The sequence below is a fragment of the Fragaria vesca genome, linkage group LG6, assembly GCF_000184155.1.
Source record: "Fragaria vesca subsp. vesca linkage group LG6, FraVesHawaii_1.0, whole genome shotgun sequence".
Taxonomy (NCBI): domain Eukaryota; kingdom Viridiplantae; phylum Streptophyta; class Magnoliopsida; order Rosales; family Rosaceae; genus Fragaria; species Fragaria vesca.
In genome coordinates, this window is record NC_020496.1 from 13,562,747 (window position 1) to 13,584,671 (window position 21,925).

Consider the following 21,925-nt stretch of genomic DNA (forward strand, 5'->3'; position numbering starts at 1 on the left):
CTACTCTTCACCTCGCCAACACCATCTTCGCCTTCGCCGCACCGCACCAGATCTCCTTCGCATGCGACGCCGTCGAGTGCGCGATCCTCGCCTCTTTCGTGCCGCACCAAATCTTCTCCTCCTGCAACGTAGTCTAGTGCACCATCCTCGCCTCCATGACGCCACACTAGATCTCCTCCTCCTATTCATATCTGTATGAATGATAAAATTGCTGCTACTGTTGAGATATGTTGGAAGGTAAATTGGTGCTACTATCAAATTTGGTGGAAAGGTATTTGCTGCTACCGTTGAGATTTGTTTGATGACATAAAGATTAGAGATCTGAAAATGAAGGTAGTAACAGCTAATTAAGGATGAATTTGACAAACTTCACAGTAAGGAGTAGCAACTAGCTTTTTAGACAATGGGACAATATCAGCTAGCTTTACCTTCGGCATTAATAGATAGCTTCAGCGGCGGTAGTAGCAACTAGATTGAAGATAAGGCAGTAGCAAAGTTAACCTTTGTTGTATAGTCTACAAACAATAACAGAACTAGAGGATTGCAGAGGCATACTTGTGCTACTATTAGAATGATAACTACCCCCTGCTACTACTTCTATAGTTTTACTCGAATGTTAACTCTCTGTTATTACTTCTATTAGAATGTTAGCTGTTATTGTAGTTTATTTACTAGAAATCTCTAAAGGGAGTCTTTCTCTTTTAAAAACATATTTAATCAATGCAGTGTTAGTTTAGTAAATTAAACTATGACATATGATATAATAAAAATATTTGTCTTTATTTATTAAAAACCGTCGTTGTTTGTTTAAAACCAACGTTGAGGGATATATTTGTGTTTTAAGTCTCTAAGAAGGAAACAAAAGACGGTTGAAAAGAAGTTAGCAGTTCACGCGCTCTTTCTAGTCGCGCGTAAGGCTAGACGGTTGAAAAGAAGAAGCGCAAAAGCTAATAATCACATTCGAGCATAAACGGTGATTGTTGAGGAGACTGAGCTCCTGGATTGGCCGATCGCCGCCGTGGCCATGGACGACCCTCGCAAACATCAGGTACACCTCCGATTTCATCTTCCATTGGCTCCGATGATCATTCCCCGATCAATCTCACAGTGCTGGTGATCGGTTTTTCAGGTCTCGTTGCGGGGCGCGAGCGCCAAGGAAATTACCAGAGACGCCCTGCTCGAGAAGGTCTCTCAGGAACGGGAGCTCCGCCAATACGCCCGACGCGCCACCGCTGCTGCGCTCTTCCTTCAGGTCCCTGTCGTTTTTTTTTTTTTTTTGATTTGATTTTCTGTGGATTTTGGGATGAACTTGAGGTAGTGAAACGCGGTCGTTTTGGAAATGTTGTTGTAGAGAGTGTGGAGGCGGTATAGGGTGACTAAGACGGTGGCGGTGGAGCTGAGAGAGGAGTGGGAGAAGTGCGTGAAGCAGCAGCAAGCTGGTTTAGTCATCACATCAATTTGGATTTCGAGTCATGTAGTGAGGCCTTTTCTTTTCTTCATTACATGTTTATCGATTCGGAAGAGGAGAATCGAAGCCGCAGAAGTTAGATCTATGAAGTATTGTTTTCAGATGCTACTAGACAGCTTGAATTCAACTGGTATGGTCCTTTATGTTTGTTTCTTTTCAAAGAAATAGTTTTCTCGATTTGGTTTTTGCAAGGGTGTTGATCTTGACATTGTGTTTTATGTCTAGACTCGAGGAAGAACTATTGCACTCTGGCGATTGGAACTATTGAGGAGAGAAGAATTTGGAGTTATCAGGCGTGGAGGCTGATTTCTGTTTGTATGTTTGTTCTTTCGGAATGTGACAAGTCTCGGTCAGGAAGTCAAGACATTGTTGCTCTCACATCCCTGGCAATGCGGCTTGTTGTGGTCTTGACTGATGTCAAGGGTTGGAAGAGTGTTGATGAACATGACTGTCAGATTGCGGATACGGCAGTGAAGGATTTAGTTCGGTTTATGGGGGGTGGTGAAAGTGGTCTTTACTCATCAATTAGAACATACATTAACACATTGGATGCTCCTTTCTCTTTGCGGACAAGAATTAGTGTACCAACAGATGACAGATTTTTGATTACTGCAAGCACAATAACTTTGGCTCTTAGGCCATTCCATGTGTCAAAGTTCGATGTAAATAGCCTTGGTTTGTTGGATGTCCATAATGTTGCTGAGAAGTACTCTGTGTTTCTGCTTACAATTCCTTGGCTTACTCAGCGACTGCCAGCTGTACTTATACCTGCAATGAGGCACAAATCCATTCTCCAACCTTGTTTTCAAACATTGCTGGTAAGGCTCTTACAATTTGAACATACTCTCAAAAGTTCTTTAGTGCACTCAAGTAAATGATCTGTGTGTTGCAGTACTAGACTTTGGGCATCATTCGGTGTAGAATTTAGGAATTAATTTTTAAAAGAATTATTGTTGGATGGGAAAGTAGTAGTAAGTTGAGGTTAGTAGGATCAATTTTGACCCTAGTTCTTAACCTTATTATGCTGAACAGGTCTTTTTTTGTGTGTGTTTTGTTTGTTTTCTCTGTGCTTCCTGCTGTTCACTTAGTTGTTTACTTCTCATCCATTATTGTTGTGCTCTGTGAAGTTCATTTTCTCTTCAAACAGTTAGATATTGACCTAGTCACATGCCAGCTACCATGCTTTCGATGGATAGGATGTGTCAATGAATTGGGTGGAATTAACTAGCTGATCTATGTGTTACTATTTTGTAAATGCTTCGTACTCTCAATCTTAACCTGGCATTTCAAGCTCAAATATTGTCAGGCTCTTTTGGAAAGGATCTTTTTGCAACCAATTCATCACTTGATGCCCTTCTAAGAATCTAAGTGGACATCTCAAAACGATTTTAAAGTCCATAGTTTGTCTTGGGTGACAGTCACCGTAGAATTTAGGAACTATTTTTTGAAAGAAGTACTGGTGGAAAGCACTAGTGACTAGTGAGCTGAGGCTCCTAAGTTTGTTGGCAGATCCAAACTATAGTTCAACACATCTGTCATCTTAGCAACCTGTCAAGTTATCAGGTTTAATCAGTATTCAGAAGTATGATGGTTTAAAACAACAAAATTCTCAAAATTGTATTTTGGATTGACAACTTTCTTCATTTGTCTATGATGCAGGGGCAAATAGAACTAGAACTGTATCTAGTGTTTGTCTACTCATCCTAGTGTAAGATCCCTTAGAGTATCTCTTTTATGTATTTCATTTTTAGGGATAGTAAAGTTTTGAATTTCTTGTGCACTATTGCGCACTCTGTTAATAATATTTCTCTTCAATCAAGAAAACATTGACCTAGTCTCATGCTGGCTACCATTTTCTTTTTTGTTTTGGATTTGATGAGTCAATGAGTGGTTGGATTTTTCTCAACTGATCTATGTGCAACTAGTTTGAAGATTGAACTTCACCTTGCATTTTAAACTCAAGTATCATCAATCCTTGTTTTTGGAAAAAAGATCGCTTTGCAACCAACCAAATTAACTTGATGCCAATATTGTAAAGTGGGTGGAAACTAAGATCTCGTTCTAAGGTGCGTTCCTTTTTCTGTCCATAAATCATATTTTGAGTATATGATATATATTAACAATTGATTAGTTTGTAACTACTTACTAATTTTGTAACTACTTACTAACTAGTTATGATTTCAAAACACCACTTACGAGTAGACTTAGTTGTATTTTTTTATACTTGCACTATGTTTAGATAAGTGATGTATAGGGTTTTGGATGTCAGTTGAGAATTTGGTATGATACATGTGGGTGATGTCTTATAGTTATATGATAAATCAACCAAGTGGGTGGAACTGTAACGGATTTACCTGTTAGTAGTTTGATAGTAATGCAGCAGTCCAAACTTAGCTTGGCCTTTCTAACTCAAATCTCACCTACTCTTTTGACCAATATATTAACCTGACGTCGGTATAGAGCTACACTAATAAATATTCAGAACGCAAATTATATCCTTACATATGTCCTGGGTCAGCCAATTATATGTCACAGTTGTTGTTTCATGTAATTTTATGTATGGTTTTGAACTTATTAGAAGTGTGGTTGTGGACAGTATCTTCTTATGACAATAATTTAGAACCTACATTATCTTTTGCTCCGTATATGCTAGATCAGTGAGTTATATCTTACCAGGAAGTGGGTGGTTTAAGTCTATCAATCCTTTGATATTCTTTTGACTGTTTCATCTGAATGCCTATAGAATTAACATGTGGATGGGAACTGTGAGTAGCAATATTTCTCAAGAGCTATCATTATCATGTTGCTTTTTATTAATGAGAAAATTTATATGCATTAATTTTGTATAGTATTGGCTCTACCTATTTATTTCATTGTCGTATATGGAGGTGTAATCATACCTGTCAATGGAATATCGGTTTTGTTTATCCCTTTTCTTTTCTTTCTTATTCCTATAATTCAAACATGTGGGGACTGATCAAACTTTCGCAGGTGATGGCAGATTTTGAAAGAGAAAATATTAAAGGAGATGCTGGCTGTGGATCAGTCAAAGTTTCATGATTCTTCGAAGGTTATTCCACCAGTTGGTTGGGCTCTTGCAAACATCATATGCCTAGCTACAGGGGGAGAGTATGATTCTGTTGATCCTGGAGGTTTCCATCAAGAGTTGGATTGCGCATCTTATATACATGCTGTTAATACTCTTGCAGAAAACTTATTGTCTAGGCTTGAGAGTGTTGTCCAGGAGAGTCAGGATCTCCAAAGCAATGTTGAAACCAGTGAAAAGCCTAGCTCTACGGTTTCATATGAGAGTGAAATGACCCATGGATCTATTAAGTTGTCGTTCTTGGATATGCTTAGGCCTGTTTCTCACCAGTGGCACCTTACAGATCTTTTGACAATAGTGAACACTCAAGGGTCTGAGACTATGACACCAGAAAGACAGGAATATTCAGGGAAGTTGGAGTTGCTGGATATTGTGCATTTTTATTCTTTCATGCTAAGAATGTTTTCATATTTGAATCCAAGGGTTGGCTCGCTGCCTGTCCTTAACATGCTATCGTTTACTCCTGGATTTCTTGTGAGTCTATGGGGAGCATTGGAAACTTATCTCTTTCCTAGGATTGTTTGCAGTGATCGTAAACCCTATGATAACATTAGTAAAACTTCTGGTAGTGGAAAGGATGGGAATTCTGGAAAAAGGAAAACGCATGGCAATAATGATGGAGGTAAAAAGTGGGTCAGTGTCCTTCATAAAATTACTGGTAAATCACAATCGGGGATTGGTCACACAGACTTGTGTGCTAATGAACCCAAGACTAGACTTATTGACAAAGAGGATTCTTCTGATGTTTGGGATGTAGAACCTGTGAGACCTGGTCCACAAGGTATTTCAAGAGACATGTCATGTATGCTTCATCTATTCTGTGCAAGCTATTCACACCTGCTTTTGATTCTCGATGACATAGAATTTTATGAAAAACAGGTACTTTCTTCAAGTTCTGTCTAATTTTTCCTTTTGAGCTTTTTCAAATTCTGTCTTATTCTTCAAACAGGTACCATCGTAACGATTGTATAGAGTTATCAATTCTTGATATTTAAGCGTTATATGAACAGGTACCATTTACACTGGAGCAACAACGGCAAATTGCATCTGTTCTCAATACATTGGTTTATAATGGGTTTTCTCAAAGTATTGGACAGGAGGGTAGACCCCTTATGGAGTCTGCTGTCAGATGCTTGCATTTAATATATGAAAGGGATTGCAGGCACCAGTTCTGCCCTCCTGTTTTGTGGCTTTCACCTGCTCGAAAGAACCGCCCACCAATTGCTGTAGCTGCCAGAACTCATGAAGTGTTGTCAGCTAATCAAAGATCAGATGATCCTCTGGCTGTGCAAAGTATGGGATCTGTTATAACTACAACTCCACATGTATTTCCATTTGAAGAAAGGTAAGAAAATAGTTGGGTAAATTAATATACTTTATTGCTCTTGTTAAATACATGTCAATAGCTATCAGAGTTGACAGCTATTCCTTTTCCTGTATTTTTGGCTCACCTTATTAACCATTGTCTTGGAAATACCCTAATTTCTTTGCTCTGGATGACCTGTTATTGCCAATTGATACTATAGTTGTTTTGACTAAAAGATAGGATTCGGAAACCCATCTGTCATTCTATTCTATCTACATGAGGAAGTTTCTACATTGAAGTCATTATTTTAGGGTAATTAGAGGAGTTGAATTCAATGGATCTTGCATTTGGAAGACAAAGTTAGTTGCTCTAGGATATTCATCTTGTTTCCTAGTTCTCGTATGCTTATGTCTGTGTGTGTTTGTGTGTGTTTGTGCTAATAATGCTTGAGAGTGTCAAAGGGTACACAGTGCACATGTGAGTCCACTAGAATGTTCAGTTTGCATGTGTGTTTAGAAGTGCTTGGACACAATATCACGACATCTGTTACATCTCCTCCATCCTTGTGTTATAATTTACGGGTCTTGCTACTTGCATCTTACATTTGACATTTTGATGTTAAATTCGGACTCTATATGTCTGAGGCCTCCAAATCTATCTGAGATGTTATATTCTGCAATTATGCTTGATGTAATTTTGTGTGATTTTGTACTCAGAGTGGAAATGTTTAGAGAGTTTATCAAGATGGACAAAGCCTCCCGAATAATGGCTGGTGAGGTTGCTGGCCCTAGTTCACGATCAGTTGACATTGTAGTTCGTCGTGGTCATATTTTTGAAGATGGATTTCGGCAGTTAAATTCCCTGGGATCAAGATTGAAGTCATCCATCCATGTTTCATTTGTCAGTGAATGTGGTCTTCCAGAGGCTGGCCTCGACTATGGTGGATTATCTAAAGAGTTTTTGACCGATATATCAAAAGCTGCATTCGCTCCCGAGTAAGTTTTTAACTACAAATAGGCATAACTATTGTTCAACTTTCTTACATAGTGATTTCTATTTAAGTGAGTTTCTTAACCTCGTTTTTCTGTTCATAGGTATGGACTATTCTCCCAGACATCAACCTCGGCCAGACTTCTAATTCCTAATCCATCTGCAAGATATCTAGAGAATGGTATCCAGATGATTGAGTTCCTTGGAAGAGTTGTTGGGAAAGCTCTCTATGAAGGAATACTTCTAGATTACTCATTTTCTCATGTTTTTGTACACAAATTGTTGGGTCGATATAGCTTCCTTGATGAGCTTTCAACACTAGACCCAGAGATCTACAGGAATCTCATGTATGTTAAGGTAAACCATATTTTGTTTGCGGCTCTTGGGTTTTTTGTTTCTCATTACATCCTTGCCGAAGTGTTCATATTTTATTGATAGTCATGCGACATGTTGGTCTGGTGTTAAGTGTTGGGTTATCCTGCAATTCAAGTTATAGGGAAATTATTCAACAGGGTAACAAAACTGTTTGGAATTAACCCTAATTGTTGTAGGGAGAAATGACAGTTTTGATGGAAATTTGGGAATAGAAGTCGCTTTCTACTCTGTATGAGTGTATGACATTAATTATCTGAAAGAAAGGTAAAATGAAGAAAAGAAAGGCCATTGGACACTGGGAGTGGGACCTTATATTGTAACTGCTATGTGTTTGCATTAGGTAATTTTCCATCTGGTTGGATGAGAATCAAAGCATTTCATATATAGTGTTATTGGTTGCTTAATCTGAACTGATGTACAATGCTCCAGCTTAAGTTTGTGGAAGTCTCTTATATTTGGATTAAGTTTCTCTTGCATGTATTAGTGTTTGGTCATGTCTATTAAGTCTTTGAGTTTGTTATTTATTTGATTATCACTTTGCAGCATTATGATGGTGATGTTGAGGAACTCTGTCTGGACTTTACAGTTACTGAAGAGTCATTTGGAAAACGACATGTTATTGAGCTAAAGCCTGGTGGAAAGGATGTTACTGTGACAAGCAAGAACAAAATGCAGTATATCCATGCAATTGCTGATTATAAGCTTAACCGACAGGTTTGTATTGATTTCTGTTGAACATTTGAAAACCTGATTGAAGACAAGAATCACTTTTGTTTTCTGTGTTATAATGAAAGATTACCCTTAATGTTGAATTGCAGATGTTTCTTTTTTCAAATGCATTCTATAGAGGGTTGATTGATCTCATATCACCATCTTGGCTGAAATTATTTAATGCAGGGGAATTTAATCAGGTAAATCCCTACCAAAGTTAATTTTCCTTTCAGATTGTTCAACTTCTGACCCAATCAAAATCATGTTGGTGTTGAGCTGATCCATAATATGGTAAATAGTTGCTTTCAGGTGGAAACCATGACATTGATGTTGATGACTTGAGAAAGAACACAAGATATACTGGTGGTTACTCTGAAGGGAACCGGACGATTAAAATCTTTTGGGAGGTATTGACCCTGGACTAGAAGTTGATTGTCATATACTTTTTTTTGAACGAGAAACTAGATTTTTATCAGTATGTAAAAAAGTATACTTTTTATTTGACCTGTCGTGAACAATGTGTAAGCTTATATATGGTAAAGGATGTCTTTCCCTTTTTCTTTTCAATCGTTGAACCAAATATTTCACATAATAATACTCTGTTCTCTATTCTCGGCTCTCAGATCGTCTCTCTCTCTCTCTCTCTCTCTCTCTCTAAACAGGATTTTGACAGTTATCTGCCTTTTCAATTTGTGCTGTACAGTAGCTTTATCCAAGTGGCATATTTAATATTACTAATGTTCAGGATACTTGTGATGTTTTCTGTTTTACTGAGTTTCTTTATACTATAATAACAGGTGATTAGTGGATTTGAACCTACAGAACGGTGTATGCTTCTGAAATTCGTGACCAGTTGTTCTCGAGCTCCATTACTTGGATTTAAGCACTTGCAACCAACTTTTACAATCCATAAGGTGTGTTCTATATCTTCTGCAAATGGTGTCATATGTGTGCACATAGACAGTTCAACAACTAAGGGCACTGTATTCTAGCCAATTTGCATGCCTAAGTTTCTTATATATGTGGACACATACATTAATTTAGTGATTTCCATTCACATTTCTGGTGATCTTTCCCTAGCATTTGGAAGTACAAATGTCAAATCTTTTTATACAAGTATTTTTTATTACCTCTCTCTCTCATGCTTTTCCTCTGCAATCTCTTAGTCCCTCTCACTTCTTCGTACCTACTCCAACCACGAGATCTGCAATACATCAGTCGTTCCGAGAAAAGAGGTATTCTCAAAGCACCAAGTGGTTCACAAGATGGAGAACAAGTTGGTTTAAATTCACTCCCCAGATGCTCAGTATCACCAGCCAATTATTAAAAAGCAATACCACATATACTGAATGAAATATAACTCTCAAGTGAAAGTTGTCAGAAAAGCAAGGTGTTTGAGTACCAATAATACAACTATAATGGAATAAAAACCTTGAACCCAGCAAAGGCCGTTTTTCTAGTAGCAGAGATAACCTCTTCACCTGTGGGCAGTACCTCGTAATAGTCATCTTATCTGCAGAAACGGTGTCTGACCCAAATCCTTAGATCGAGGATTTTGTTCATGCCCGATACCTCTGTGACGTTAATTTGGGTTTGAATTCTTATACTCCACCTCCAGAGCAAATATGTGACTGTCATCCTAGGCTCCTAGGCAGAGATCTCAGATCAGGTGCTATCAGATCTGACTGCAGAGGAGGAGAAAAAAAAAAAAATTCAGGTCTTAATAAAGTTAATGTTTTTGCCTTCATGTGCTAGGCAAAGATCAACAGAAATGCACATGGGAATCACCTAGACTAGCAACCTTGTTCAAATTAGCTTATTTTAGGGACTCCGGGATACAGAGTGATTGACAAAATCAAGGGATGCAAACTGAATCTGCTATTGAATTAAGGGCACATATTGGCTTTTAAGCTTCTATTTTAAGTTTATTACACTTTTGTACTTGTGAATGGCGATAGCATTTTGCTAAGTATCACCCCTTGTGTGTGTATCTTAGGAGAACATATATTGTATGGTATACCGTAGGATATAGCTGAAGGGATGAGAATATTCCTTGTTAGCAAAGTCCAGTATGCACACAACATGAGCAGGCAATGCCACTTTACCAGTCATTGCTTTCACATGTTACAATAAAAGGAGAAACAAGAGCTAATAGTTTCGAACTTTTGATTGCCTATTCTTTATCAGAAACTCAAGCTAGAAGTATGGTTTATTAGCAAGTTAATCTTATCATAAACAGGTTGTGAGGTCATCTATTTCCTCCTCTTTTGTTTGTAATATAGAATTTGATTGTCTTTTGTTGCTGAATGAAAATTTGAGTCACTGTCATGGTAGTTACTGTGTATACCTGACATTTTTTCAGCTTGGTACTTGTTTTGGAACTATCAAATTTTATTTATTTATTTTGTATAGGGAACTGTTAGTTTTTAGAAGACCTTACATTTATATTCAAATTCTAGGTGAAATTGAGTGCATCAACAGACAGAAATAGATTTACTTTACAGTTACTTTTGGTTTTCTATCCTCTGTTGCATGAACATTTAACTACTGGTCATATCCCAGTACATATCTCTGACAAGAGTGATACTGGGTTTTTTCTCCGGAAAGAAAATGTTAAAGAGAAATTTATGGGATTTGAAACAAAATAATCTACACAAATAGTAATTCATGTTAGCAAAGTGATATATAATCAATTTATAGTGCTTACTCAAGGAGTGGGATATTATTTATATAGGTTGCATGCGATATCCCTCTGTGGGCAACAATGAGAGGACAGGATGTGGAGCGGCTTCCATCAGCCTCAACTTGCTACAATACTCTGAAGGTACAATAGCACAGGAGTCAGAAGAGCTTACTACTACTTATATCTGCTTTTTAGTGTGCTCATTTTTGCCTTTCATAATGGTTGTAGCTTCCAACATACAAGCGTCCAAGCACGTTGAGAGAAAAACTACTATATGCAATCAGTTCAAATGCAGGTTTTGAACTTTCTTGACGATATGCCTTCAGGTAATAGTTTTCATCTCCTGTCTACAATTTTTTATTTACTTAACTTTTCTTCCTACTACTGAGAAGTTGCAACTATGATATTCTTCACTGGTAGTGCGTCCAAATAATTTTTGCATGTTCTTGATTGCATGGTGCTTTATGCCATAAAACCCATTAAAGATGGGTCACAAGATGCAAGCAGCAATTCATAAACTAGAAAAGATATTACTCATTTTAGGAACGGAAAGAGAGGTACGGTGAGATACTCCATTGTCCATAACATGAAGTTTCCTCCTATTTCATTATAATCTTATGTTTTACCTCTTTATGTATAAAAACGCAATCCTCTATTGCATGGGATGATTAGATTAGTAACATGGAAGTAGTTGACACTATTGGTCATAATGTTACTCCAATGTGATTATTAGCACATTGTGGATTTGTTTGGATCGACATTTCTTTTTCCTACCCAAAGGCTTTCTGAGGCAAAATCAGTAAATTAGATTAGTCCATTCTGTTTGTTGTTTTGTTCACCTTTTAAAATTACTGTACCTCCTCAGTTATCTAGAGAATTAGGTGAAGCGCTCTTTTTCCAGTTCCGCAGAAAGCGGTTGGATGACAGCCTGTTAACAATCTACCTAAAGTATTCTTAACATTTGTAGTTTACCCTACACATCTCTTGTAGGCGTTCTCTAAAGGAAAACTTATTTTTCATTTACTGAACTACTTTTCAGGAGCAGTAGGACTCGCTATTTTGATCTAGGGTTTTTTTTCCTTGTCCTTCAACTGTCATTTTTCATTCCTCCCCTTTTCAGTAAAATCAAAGGGTTTACCTCTCTGATTTCCAAAGGGTTACCTCTCCGATTTCCATTATATCTAGGGTTTTAATAAATAGGATCAATTGACTCAATTCAAGTCTTCAAAAATATCAGAGAAAGGGATCTACTTTGTCCTTCTATGATAATTGATTTCATTGCCTTTTTCTCTTTGATTCTTAAGTGAATCTGCAAAACTATTGCAATGAATATGATCTGTACATCTTGATTGACTCCTGGGAAATAATAAATGTGTTCAAATTTAAGAGAGTGAAAAATTACCATGATGTTTTATTCCATCAAGTATTACTGTACAACTTTTGAGTTTACCCAAAGGGTGCAAATAATGAGGAAAGACAAGACCAATTTTGATATTTCAAATACTGTTAGAAATGATATTTGTGTGATATTTAGCTGTGTGATATTTCTTTCTTCTTTCTTTTTCCTCTGTGATCTTCTTTAGGCATTAGCAAACATTGAATTTTGTGTATTGACAGATCACCATCTCATTTCTCAATAGCAAGCATCATAGCTAGGTGCAATGGTAGTTTGATTGGTTATTCACATAATTGTTTGTGTGCATCATAATTTGTGTTTTTTCTTTGCAGGTGTCCTCTCTTTCTTTGCCTTCATACATTGGGATTGGAGGTCCTCAGACCTCTTAGACGTTATGATGTCTTGTAAATGTATATCAGTAGTGGATATTATTATAGATAAGAGGATATATGTCAATTGTATTTGTTGTCTAGCAGAGGGAACTCCACATTATACAGTTACACTAGTTCTCTATTGTTTGGGATTCAAAATAACAACCCAACTCGACTGACCTGAACTAAACTCCCACCAAAACACGAACATCTCTCCAACCCCGATTCTGAACTAAACTCCAACCAAACACGGACATCTCTTCAACCCCGATTCTATCCATTTATCTAAGAAATCCGAAACCCTAAAACCCTATCTGTAACTTTTGCCTCTGCTTCTCCAATCGCTAAAGCCAATCCACAATGGACTTTCGTCCTATGTCCGACGAAAACGATTCTCCCGAGGATCGTCGGCTAAACCGAATTGCTCTCATGTCCCTCGTCCTCCTAATCTCCGGATGTTTCCTCACGCTGACCCTAATAGACGTCGTCATCGATCAAGTCCTCGGTACTGAATACCCCGTCTTCCAGCTCGAATCCGCCGCCTTGTACGGTCTGGAGGTGACCGGCTCCTCCGAGCTGACTGCCACGTGGAACATCACCCTCCTGGCCACAAACCCCAACCGGAAGCTCGTCGTCGGCTTTGACGACGTGCGTGTCTCTGTGTATCACGGCTCAACGGAAAACTTCGTCCACGCCGACGACGAGGAGAGTTACATTTTGGGAAAGAAGCAGCTGTCGTCTCCTTTCTTCTTATTCACGGGCAACCAGACTCGTCTCAACTTCAATTTCGGAGTTTTCAAAGGTACCTTCGGTGGTGACACGGCCATGGAAATCTCCAAGGAGAAGGCTCTTAATGGATCGGTCAAATTCGGGGTGTGGCTTGTGGTTCGGTTTAGGTATAGGACAGAGGTCTGGGGCAAGGGAAGTCCCGGTATTCTTGACCTATACTGCGACGAGGGGGAGTTTCTCTTCTCCCCCAAGACCAATGACACTGGAATTCTCACACATCAGTTGAGGTGCGACATGTTTAATGGATAATGTCTTTCTTTTACTTCCGGGAGATGGTATTGTGTGTTTTATTGTGTTTTCTAGTATTTTAGATAAAGAAGGTAGATGAAGTTTATTGATATTACTCTGCACAATCTTTGAGTAGGATGTATTATCATGTTAAACATTTGTTACTGCTGAAATCTCTGCTTAATAGAGATTACCAACACAGACGGAATGCATCAAAACTTTGCAAAATCCTTTATATGATCAAATTTACTAACAGATTGCACATAAAGCTATGTCCTTTCACTCATTGATTAATTGGATACTATGATTTCAAGCATTCAGCTAGCAACTCTAGGTCCGTATCGATATATATCTTTTGGAGCTCTCACATCTAAAACAACTGCATTCTCACACTGATGTACACTTTGCAAGAAAAAAAATTCAGTGTTTAATGTTCTTTTGAATGCACGACTGATTATATACTCCAGTTGCATAATTTTCTTGACTGCTGTTTGTTGGCTTTTAGGTGGAGGATTGATATTACACTCCAGTTGCACACTTTTCTTGATTGCTGTTTTGTTGGCTATTAGGTTTAGGAGTGATTGATATAAACCTTCCCAGACAGTGGATAGGAATGAGTTTAAATTTTGTGGCATAACGAATCTGTACTGAAAATACTGATAATAAAGAATCTAAGTAACAATCAAAAGGTGAAAAACTTAATTCGAAGGGAGGCTTGACTAAATTTGAATGTTGCATTGGTATGGTTTCATAAAGTTCAGCTCTAAATTTGCTTGCACCTTTTGCAAATGAGAGAGAATAATTGATGATCCTATAGGTAGCTCCTGTGGTACAAATCCTCATATTGTAATAGTGTGCTTTGCCTTGTATGATTTTGTCTCTTTGGTAATGAACTTTATAAGTTACTGTATGAACATATAGATACTGCATATGTACCAGTTACAGATACATCAGTTGTAGAATACCGCAATCAACTTTTTTTCATATTCAAAGAGAACGGTTGACACAACACTGGTCCTTTGATTTAACCATGTCATTTGCTTGTAAGACAATAGTTCACTCTTGTGCAGTATCTATTTATGTTAGGGGGCAGTACAGGTATAAATTAATGATTTCGATCCTACAAGAATTTCTGAGAAATAAGTGTTTTGAATTGGTTAGCAGCAGCTGTTATGGTTACTGTGAGATTTATTTGTCAATTTTTTTTTGTTAATAATCTAGTATTATACAAGTATTCTTTTTTTTTTTTTTTTTTTTGGAGAATCAAGTACTCTGGTGGTTGAGAACTACATATTGGCATACCATTTACTTGTTCCATGGTAAGCTATTAAGTCCCAGTAGTACTCAGCTATAGATAAACCCTTTGATCAAAGTTGGACAGAAAGCCATGAACGCCTTACAAAAGAAGCAATGTAATTGTTAAATATCATATCTGATCTCAAACCTCGGCCCTTAGTTGACAGACATTAAAGCTTATACTTCAGTCAGGTTAGCTGCGTAAATCCCCAGTTGGAGCTCATCAGTAGGGAAAAAAAAAAAAAACGGCCACAGAACAGTCTACAAGGAAAAATATAGGAATATCCTCCTGGCCATCAAGTCCCTCTTATGAAACCAAAGTTTTATGGAGGGCCTTGGGAGGTAGAGGAGAGGTTCCAGCCTCTCTCCCACCCTCATAGGCAAGTTTGAGAAAGTGTCTGAGGGATTCTACCATCATTTGCAACCTTGTGTTTTGAATGTCAAGGGCATATTGTGCCTAGAAGAAAAGAGGAAATGAGAAAAACAATATCCGAACTTGATCTATTTTAAGCTTATCTTTTGAAACTCCAATAACAACTACTTCAGTCAGGTTCATTACTTCCTTCTTTGAACCATTTACTGTGCCTCGAATTTATGGGACTCTTGAGCTCACAGTGTATTCATAGATACATGTCACAAAGAGTTTTAATGGTAGAATGCAAGAGAAATTGTGTGTGGACTAGACAATAATAAAACTATGGGATTCATCAACTGCTTCAACTTTCTTCTAGACTTGACACTCGGTTCAACAATTCATTTGTTTTTTCGATGAATACAACAACTCATTTGTCGAATTTGCATCGGTCTCTCTTTTTGGTACTTGTTCAGGTACTGGAAGATCTTGGAGTAAACCTCAATCTGCCGAAAATAGAGATATTAATATGTACCACCTTAATAACATCATAATCCATTTACTTGCGAAATGCTAGAGAAGCGACTCAAAATTCTCCTCACCCCAATTACCAATGACACCAGACCTGTTGACTGTATAATGTTATTCTTTTAGTTTCTAGATGCTTCCTCCATCTAATTTTGAATGTTGAAATTGGTATGTTTGCATATACAAGTATAAGAATAAAAGTGCTTGATTGTTTGCAAATTAGGGAGGATAAGTGATGATCTATGTGTGCCTCATGTAGTCATGTTCTGTATCGATTAGAAGAGTGAGTAGCCAGGTTGTAAAAATATCCTTTTATTGTACTGAATCCTATGCCTCCTTGAGTCCTTGGTAATGAACATAAGGATCTTACCTATGTAACAGTGCTCTACCTATAAGTTGTAGAATTTTGGGCTACAAAGTGGATTTATGTGGATAAAAATATTAAGATGGACTTAAGTGGGAAAAAAATGTTGAGAAAGTGACTTATATGAAATTTTCTATACTTATTATAGGTTAAACGACATTGTTCTTACGGCGCGCTTTACAATAATGAGAGCGTATTCATTCTAATAATATTGTCATACATTCTTAGCTATAGGTTCTAAATTGGGAGTTTGAGACAAGAGATAGTCTGCAATTGTATTCTACAAACTGCATAAGACGACCTGGAGCTTGGGATCTTTAATATCGAGGGTGTGATCTAAGATAGATTGGATCCTCATAGCGACAAGCCAGTAGACAAGGAATAGACAAATAGAGAGGCTGCCAGTGCAGCTGTGCAGGTTAGGCCAAACATTTTACAGGGACCAATTTCTTCTTCTTCGTCAGTGGTTTTATCAGAGATATGCTCCATCTTAAATTGTCGATCCAGGGATACCTTTTGAGTTTGCATGTATATATGCTCCATCCTATATACGAGTCTGCGGAGGAGAAGTGTACGTGGGGATTAATTTCGGGTTTTGAATCTGATAGACCTAGAATGGGAGACTGAGTTTGAACATGAAAACAACTCATCTCCATATTGACGCACTTGTTATTACTTGCAGAATGAGTGATAGAGAGAGAGTATGAATCCTAATCCTTATATAATTGTGTTTGTGATAAGAATCACACATACAGTACATGATAGGAAGTCTTTGCAATTAACTGGCAACCATGATAATATACGTCTGATAATAATATGTGGCAAACTAATTGTAGTCATCTTGTATAGCCGATCAGCATTTCTAGTACTTTTAGTTGCTATTGAATTGATCTGGTAATGCTTTAAGTTCTGTATTTATTAACCATGTAATTATGTGGCGCAGACAAGCTACAGGTGGCCACTGGAACCCTGTGAGAGGTTAGGGTTTAACAGAGAGACAGCAGAGCCCTGAAATGGAGCCTGGGAGAAAGCTAACGGCGGCGGCGGTGTACGATCCCAGAAGGCGTCGGATAGGGTCTGTCTCGGTGGTTGGCGATTCAATTAGCCGTTGAGAAATGAGAACGAGTGGGGCGGCCGTGACTCGTCTCTGATATCGTCTCCTGGATCAATAATGGCTCTATCGAACATCTTTATATAGATGATTCGGAAGAGATGCTGTTTCGAGCTATGCTTTCTCTCAATACAGGGGTAGAGGATGGTAGCATTGAGGAGGTAGCTGCTGAAAAATAATGATTATGTAAGAATGTTTGGATTGCAATTTCAAGTCCGTTGAAAGCCTAAGGGAAGCCAATAGTAGAAGAGTTCCTACTCCTCATGTTAAGCAGGTTGTGGATGATGAGGATTGAGGACGATGATGATACTGATCCTAGGCTCCTAGCATGAATTAATGAAGATGATTTTATAACATGGTTGAAGCAGAAGATGGTTGGGGTAGAAGGAATTAGGTTAAACCTCTCATATATATGTTACCCCTTTATGCTACATATCATGCTAAATTTTGTCATCGTTTACTCGTGGAGGTAGAGTAATTGTATGCAGAATTGCAGACCCAGTTGTTTTCCTACCGTTTGTTTGTAAAAGACGTTATATAACCAGTCTTATCTATATTTTCATTTGTTTTTTCTACCCTGTAATGATGTGAACCTGATGAATCGATGATGTTCTAGCATCAGACACGGGACACCTAAATATATTAGGATTATTAGCTATGAAAAGAGATAGATACGTACGCATACAAGTACCAGCTAGCTCCTGTTATTACTAAAGCAAGAATGATATAAACAGAGCATTTTAGAACGTAAATGCAGCTCCCCTAGTACACTGAAGACTGAACTCATCTTAAACTAATTAAAACCACCAGATACTTTGGTGTTAAATTACAGATTGCATCGTCCCAGAAAAGAAATAATAATAACGAGATCACACTAGTACGTAGTACTGATAATTCCACCATGCAATAAGCTAGTTCATATAAGAGCCAAACCTTGCTGAAGGAGATCACCAGCCAAGACCTCGTTAGCAGCTTGAGAGGGATGGAATCCATCCCAAAACACATACCCGGTCACATTGCTACATGTTCCTATAGACCTCGAGTTGCAAAGCACAGAGGTTTCTAGTGTTCCTGTTCCACAGCAAGCTCGTCTCGACTCCATGAACCCTATCATCAGTCACATAAACACATCAGAGAAGAAAAAAAGAGCAATTCTTACTTACAATCAATTACATCAAGTCTATTCTCTAGCTAGGGATCAGACTATGTGATCTAGGTACGTACCCCAATACGCACAATAGATCAGAGATCGAAGGGTCCGGTATTAGGGAATAGTTAAAATAACTTCTTTATTTTTGTACTTGTGTAAATTTTTGTTTCATGAATCGATCGACTAATCAAATACTTATATAAGTAGAGTGTAGATGTTTTACCATTATCACTAGGCTTTGTGACCATATCCAGGAGAGGCTGAAAGATATCAAAGACCACAAGCTTGAGGCCTGGAAGTTTGGTCGTCAGACTTTGAGATGTGCTCTTTAGCTTATTGTTGAATGAAATGGCATCTCCGTTTAATCTTGAGACACAATTGTTGCTTCCTAAGCCAAAAAGGGTGATTGCTGCTGGCAAACACCCGGTTGGCGGTAAGCTTGTGACTCCAATCCTTCTTGCTCCCAATCCATACAAATTCTGTCAAAATGTGCAAATCCAGAATCATATAATGTCTTAAAGACCCTCTGGCTGTAATGTAAAACTAGCCAAGTTTAGATTTGGCCACTAAATAACAACATCTGAGCAATAAACCAGACCAAAACTAATGACTAGTAAGATCCATGCTATACGGCACAGATATGTGCAAAATTAAAGTCTTGGAGTGTCAATGATTTTTCAGGTAACTAGTCCTAGATATTTTGTGGTATGTGAGTTAATAAGACAAGCTAGACTACTTCTCTGGCAAGTTCCAAGTCTAGGAAAATGTTGCTTTTCAAATTTAAAAGCTTGTTCATGAATTTATGATGAGGATTAAACTCTAAATGCATTAATGTTTGTATATACAAACATTAATTTGTAGGACATACTACAAAATAACAAACAGTGCATATACAATGGGAAAAAATGCTGTGAAATTATGACGTAAAGCATGTATACGAGTGAGGAGCGACCTGAATGAATGTAGAGTAGGATCTAATGAGGATGTCTGAGAATTGATCGGGCGTGTAGACCGTAGCTAGGGGAGTGATGTAATAGTTCTGAATGAAATCACTGCTCCCTGCACTTAGAAGGTGGATGCCTCCAGAGAATATGGCATTGGCTTTGGTTTGTCCTACCAGATTCACCACTTTACTTTGATACTCCTTGTAGTTGTTCAGTTGCTGGGTCAGTGAAATCGAATTCTGCATTGCCACAAACATATCATCATTAGTTAGACCAAGATAGATAGAGTAAAACTGTAAAAGTGATTGATACATAGTTATCAATAGAGATACAAATCACTGAAATGTCTGTGTTTACAATTTTACATACATATAACAGGGCGGTTGGGTCATAAAATCCAGAAGCCGCAGAGGCAAAGTTGGCTCCAGTCAAGAGGTTCTTCCCGCTGGCTTCTTGGCTTAGGTAAGCTGGTTGATATGTAGTGAATCCCAGGTATTCAGCTGTAAAATGAGAGTAACCATAAACCATTACACATATACTTACAGTAGCTAGTCATTTCATTGGAAGATGAAGAAGAAGAAGAAACCATAGTTGATGAATTTTTGTAGTACCAGTGAAATCGGTGGCAAGCTTTCCATTACAGAATCTTCCAGTTGGTTTGTGATTCACAAAGTCTCTTCCATAAGGAGGGAAGTTGGCCTTGATGACTGTGCTGAGATTGTTGTTGTTTCCCACATCGACTACAGAGTCCCCAAAGATGAAAAGAGCTGGAACTAAAGGGTCTCCAAGAACCACTGTGAAAACCAAAGCTAGAAAGGTCAGGGAACCAAAGAGTTTACTGCTTGAAAACTCCATATCTTTGCCTTGGTGAAACTTCACTGGCTAAAATATATAGGGTAGACGAAATCCAATAAGTTATAGTGAATGAAAAAGTGAAGAGGTTAGGTTGTGGGATATTTAAGAAGGTGATGAATAATGTAAATTGAATAATTGATACTGGTGAAAATTAATTGACATGAATATGTGGGGAAGAGTGACACCAATAAATCTGCCATTTCCTGGCAAAGGAAACATGAAGCTATTCTCCTACTCCCAATTGATTGTATAGATCAGCCAATGCAGTGTCTTGAATGAATTTTTAACCAACCCTAGCCAACTGCGACCCATATCAATAAATTTATCATTGACATTTTTAACTGTGTGATGAAAATTATGATCCATTTCTAGCTATTTGTGTGATCATGGCAAGACTGGTCCAAATGTATGAACTATTATTGCAACCTTCTGTTTTGAATGTCAAGTGTACCTAGAAGAAAAGGAGGAAATGAGACTGAACATATGGACACTACATATGTATGTACTAGAGCTCCACCTGTCATTTGAGAATTCTGCATCCAATCTTTTCTATATTTTCCAACTTTTTGAATGAATTAGGAATCAAGTTGAGATTGTTTTTGGTATGAAAGTTGGGATTTGGTTCATAACCCCGGTTAATCGAGTCTCCAGCTTCCAATAGGCATTAAAAGTTGGACTAGAAGGCTGAGAATCTATTCATCTAATAGAGAGCCATAGACGGATATATTAGATGATACAGATTGTCTCTTCTTTCAAAGATGTAGAAATTGCGTAACAGCATAAAGATAAGCCTGTACATTTCATGTATAAAAGTAAAAAAGGGAGGTGAAATTTGCAAAGCAAATCACACTCCCCCTTATTAGCAAGAACAAGCATAGAAAAGTGAAATGCCACCACTTTTTGCATTCAAACAACATTCGTACACTGATTACAATTGTGATACAGATGATGAACAAACAAGAAAATTTCATACATTCCCCTTGACTACATATTTCTCTTCAACTTCAAGAGAGAAAAAAACATCAACATAGGGGAAGCAGATATGATAATTTCCAAAAGAAAAGCAAAATACAGAACATAGCAAGTGTGACTCAATTTCCCTACCTCAAGGATCTGTACCAGCTGGTCCTTATCAATGCATCAACAGCTTGAAGATAGTATCATTGGTCACTACTACATAGTCATACCCAAGTGAACTGGCACGAGAATGGAACTCATCAATCTCGCTCTTGGAAACTTGGATTCCAACCAAAACATTTGCCCCAGTTTCACCCTATGGTACAGGAAAAACAAGTAGAAAATTAAAATAATGTCCATCATGAGAAAGGAAAAGCAAGTTAGAATTCCCCAAACATATCAATTTATACATACAGACATATAGTTATATATACATATAGTATATAGAAACAAAGAAATGTTACCTGTCCTCGGTAGTGGAACAAACTAATATTCCAACGTGGACTAATGGTGTCCAAGAACTTCATCAAAGCACCAGGTCTTTCTGGGAAGACAAAGCGACAAAGAACCTCATTTTCAACATCTGTTCTGCCCCCCATCTGAAATACATCCACAACAACAAAACCTCAGGACCAAAGCAAGCTTGTAAGGATGCGGGAGAGGATGCACCTCTTTCTCTCAACATATAGCATTGACGTGAACAAAAGTCATACATTTTATAATCAAGGAAAACAAATAGGAAAAAGGGAAAAAAATCAAACTTTCCCACATTATCCCCTAACAGTCACATAAAAGAAATAGTTTCTTTCCACATTATACAGGGAAGTGGCATGAATGGAGCCATCCTATGCTATTTTCCAAAATATAATTGACAAGAGAATTTTCATACATCTCTTTGTGTATTATGAGAGAGAGAGAGAGAGAGAGAGAGAGAGAGAGAGAGAA

General features: G+C 37.8%; 3 protein-coding genes across 3 annotated transcripts in view; 1 reads left to right on the forward strand and 2 right to left on the reverse strand.

Annotated features, from left to right (window-relative positions):
• The first annotated feature begins 958 nt into the window (after positions 1-958).
• LOC101314193 (E3 ubiquitin-protein ligase UPL7-like) lies at positions 959-12,510 on the forward strand. The gene is made up of 15 exons (XM_004303006.1): positions 959-1,048; positions 1,130-1,252; positions 1,352-1,598; positions 1,694-2,286; positions 4,470-5,453; positions 5,585-5,919; positions 6,597-6,875; positions 6,975-7,227; positions 7,789-7,959; positions 8,064-8,156; positions 8,256-8,363; positions 8,754-8,870; positions 10,691-10,780; positions 10,868-10,965; positions 12,368-12,510. Exons 1-14 carry the CDS (start codon positions 1,025-1,027, stop codon positions 10,949-10,951), a joined length of 3,501 nt encoding a protein of 1,166 aa, XP_004303054.1. The 5' UTR covers positions 959-1,024; the 3' UTR covers positions 10,952-10,965; positions 12,368-12,510.
• A 5,254-nt stretch (positions 12,511-17,764) lies between these two features.
• LOC101314480 (GDSL esterase/lipase At5g03810-like) lies at positions 17,765-20,185 on the reverse strand. Its single transcript, XM_004303007.1, has 5 exons — positions 19,780-20,185; positions 19,538-19,668; positions 19,177-19,407; positions 18,448-18,703; positions 17,765-18,181 (listed from the first exon to the last, which is right to left on the reverse strand). Exons 1-5 carry the CDS (start codon positions 20,021-20,023, stop codon positions 17,991-17,993), a joined length of 1,053 nt encoding a protein of 350 aa, XP_004303055.1. The 5' UTR covers positions 20,024-20,185; the 3' UTR covers positions 17,765-17,990.
• A 766-nt stretch (positions 20,186-20,951) lies between these two features.
• The window catches only part of LOC101314768 (threonine dehydratase biosynthetic, chloroplastic-like), a 4,651-nt gene continuing 3,677 nt past the window's right edge, over positions 20,952-21,925 (reverse strand). The window contains exons 9-10 of the mRNA XM_004303008.1: positions 21,445-21,579; positions 20,952-21,296 (exon numbers count right to left, since the gene is read on the reverse strand). Coding sequence (XP_004303056.1) covers positions 21,156-21,296; positions 21,445-21,579 — 276 coding nt within the window. The 3' untranslated portion in view covers positions 20,952-21,155. The remainder of the gene's footprint in view (positions 21,297-21,444; positions 21,580-21,925) is intronic.

What these genes read in the sequence shown, in the direction of transcription:
- LOC101314480 (XM_004303007.1), bottom strand. Translation starts at nt 20,023, where the DNA reads ATGGAGTTTTCAAGCAGTAAACTCTTTGGTTCCCTGACCTTTCTAGCT. An exon ending in ACCCAACCGCCCTGTTATAT is followed by an intron (nt 19,408 to 19,537) that starts GTATGTAAAATT and finishes GTGGCAATGCAG; the next exon opens with AATTCGATTTCACTGACCCA. An exon ending in CCTACTCTACATTCATTCAG is followed by an intron (nt 18,704 to 19,176) that starts GTCGCTCCTCAC and finishes ACATTTTGACAG; the next exon opens with AATTTGTATGGATTGGGAGC.
- LOC101314193 (XM_004303006.1), top strand. Translation starts at nt 1,025, where the DNA reads ATGGACGACCCTCGCAAACATCAG. An exon ending in GTATTTCCATTTGAAGAAAG is followed by an intron (nt 5,920 to 6,596) that starts GTAAGAAAATAG and finishes TTTTGTACTCAG; the next exon opens with AGTGGAAATGTTTAGAGAGT. An exon ending in CAACTTTTACAATCCATAAG is followed by an intron (nt 8,871 to 10,690) that starts GTGTGTTCTATA and finishes TTATTTATATAG; the next exon opens with GTTGCATGCGATATCCCTCT.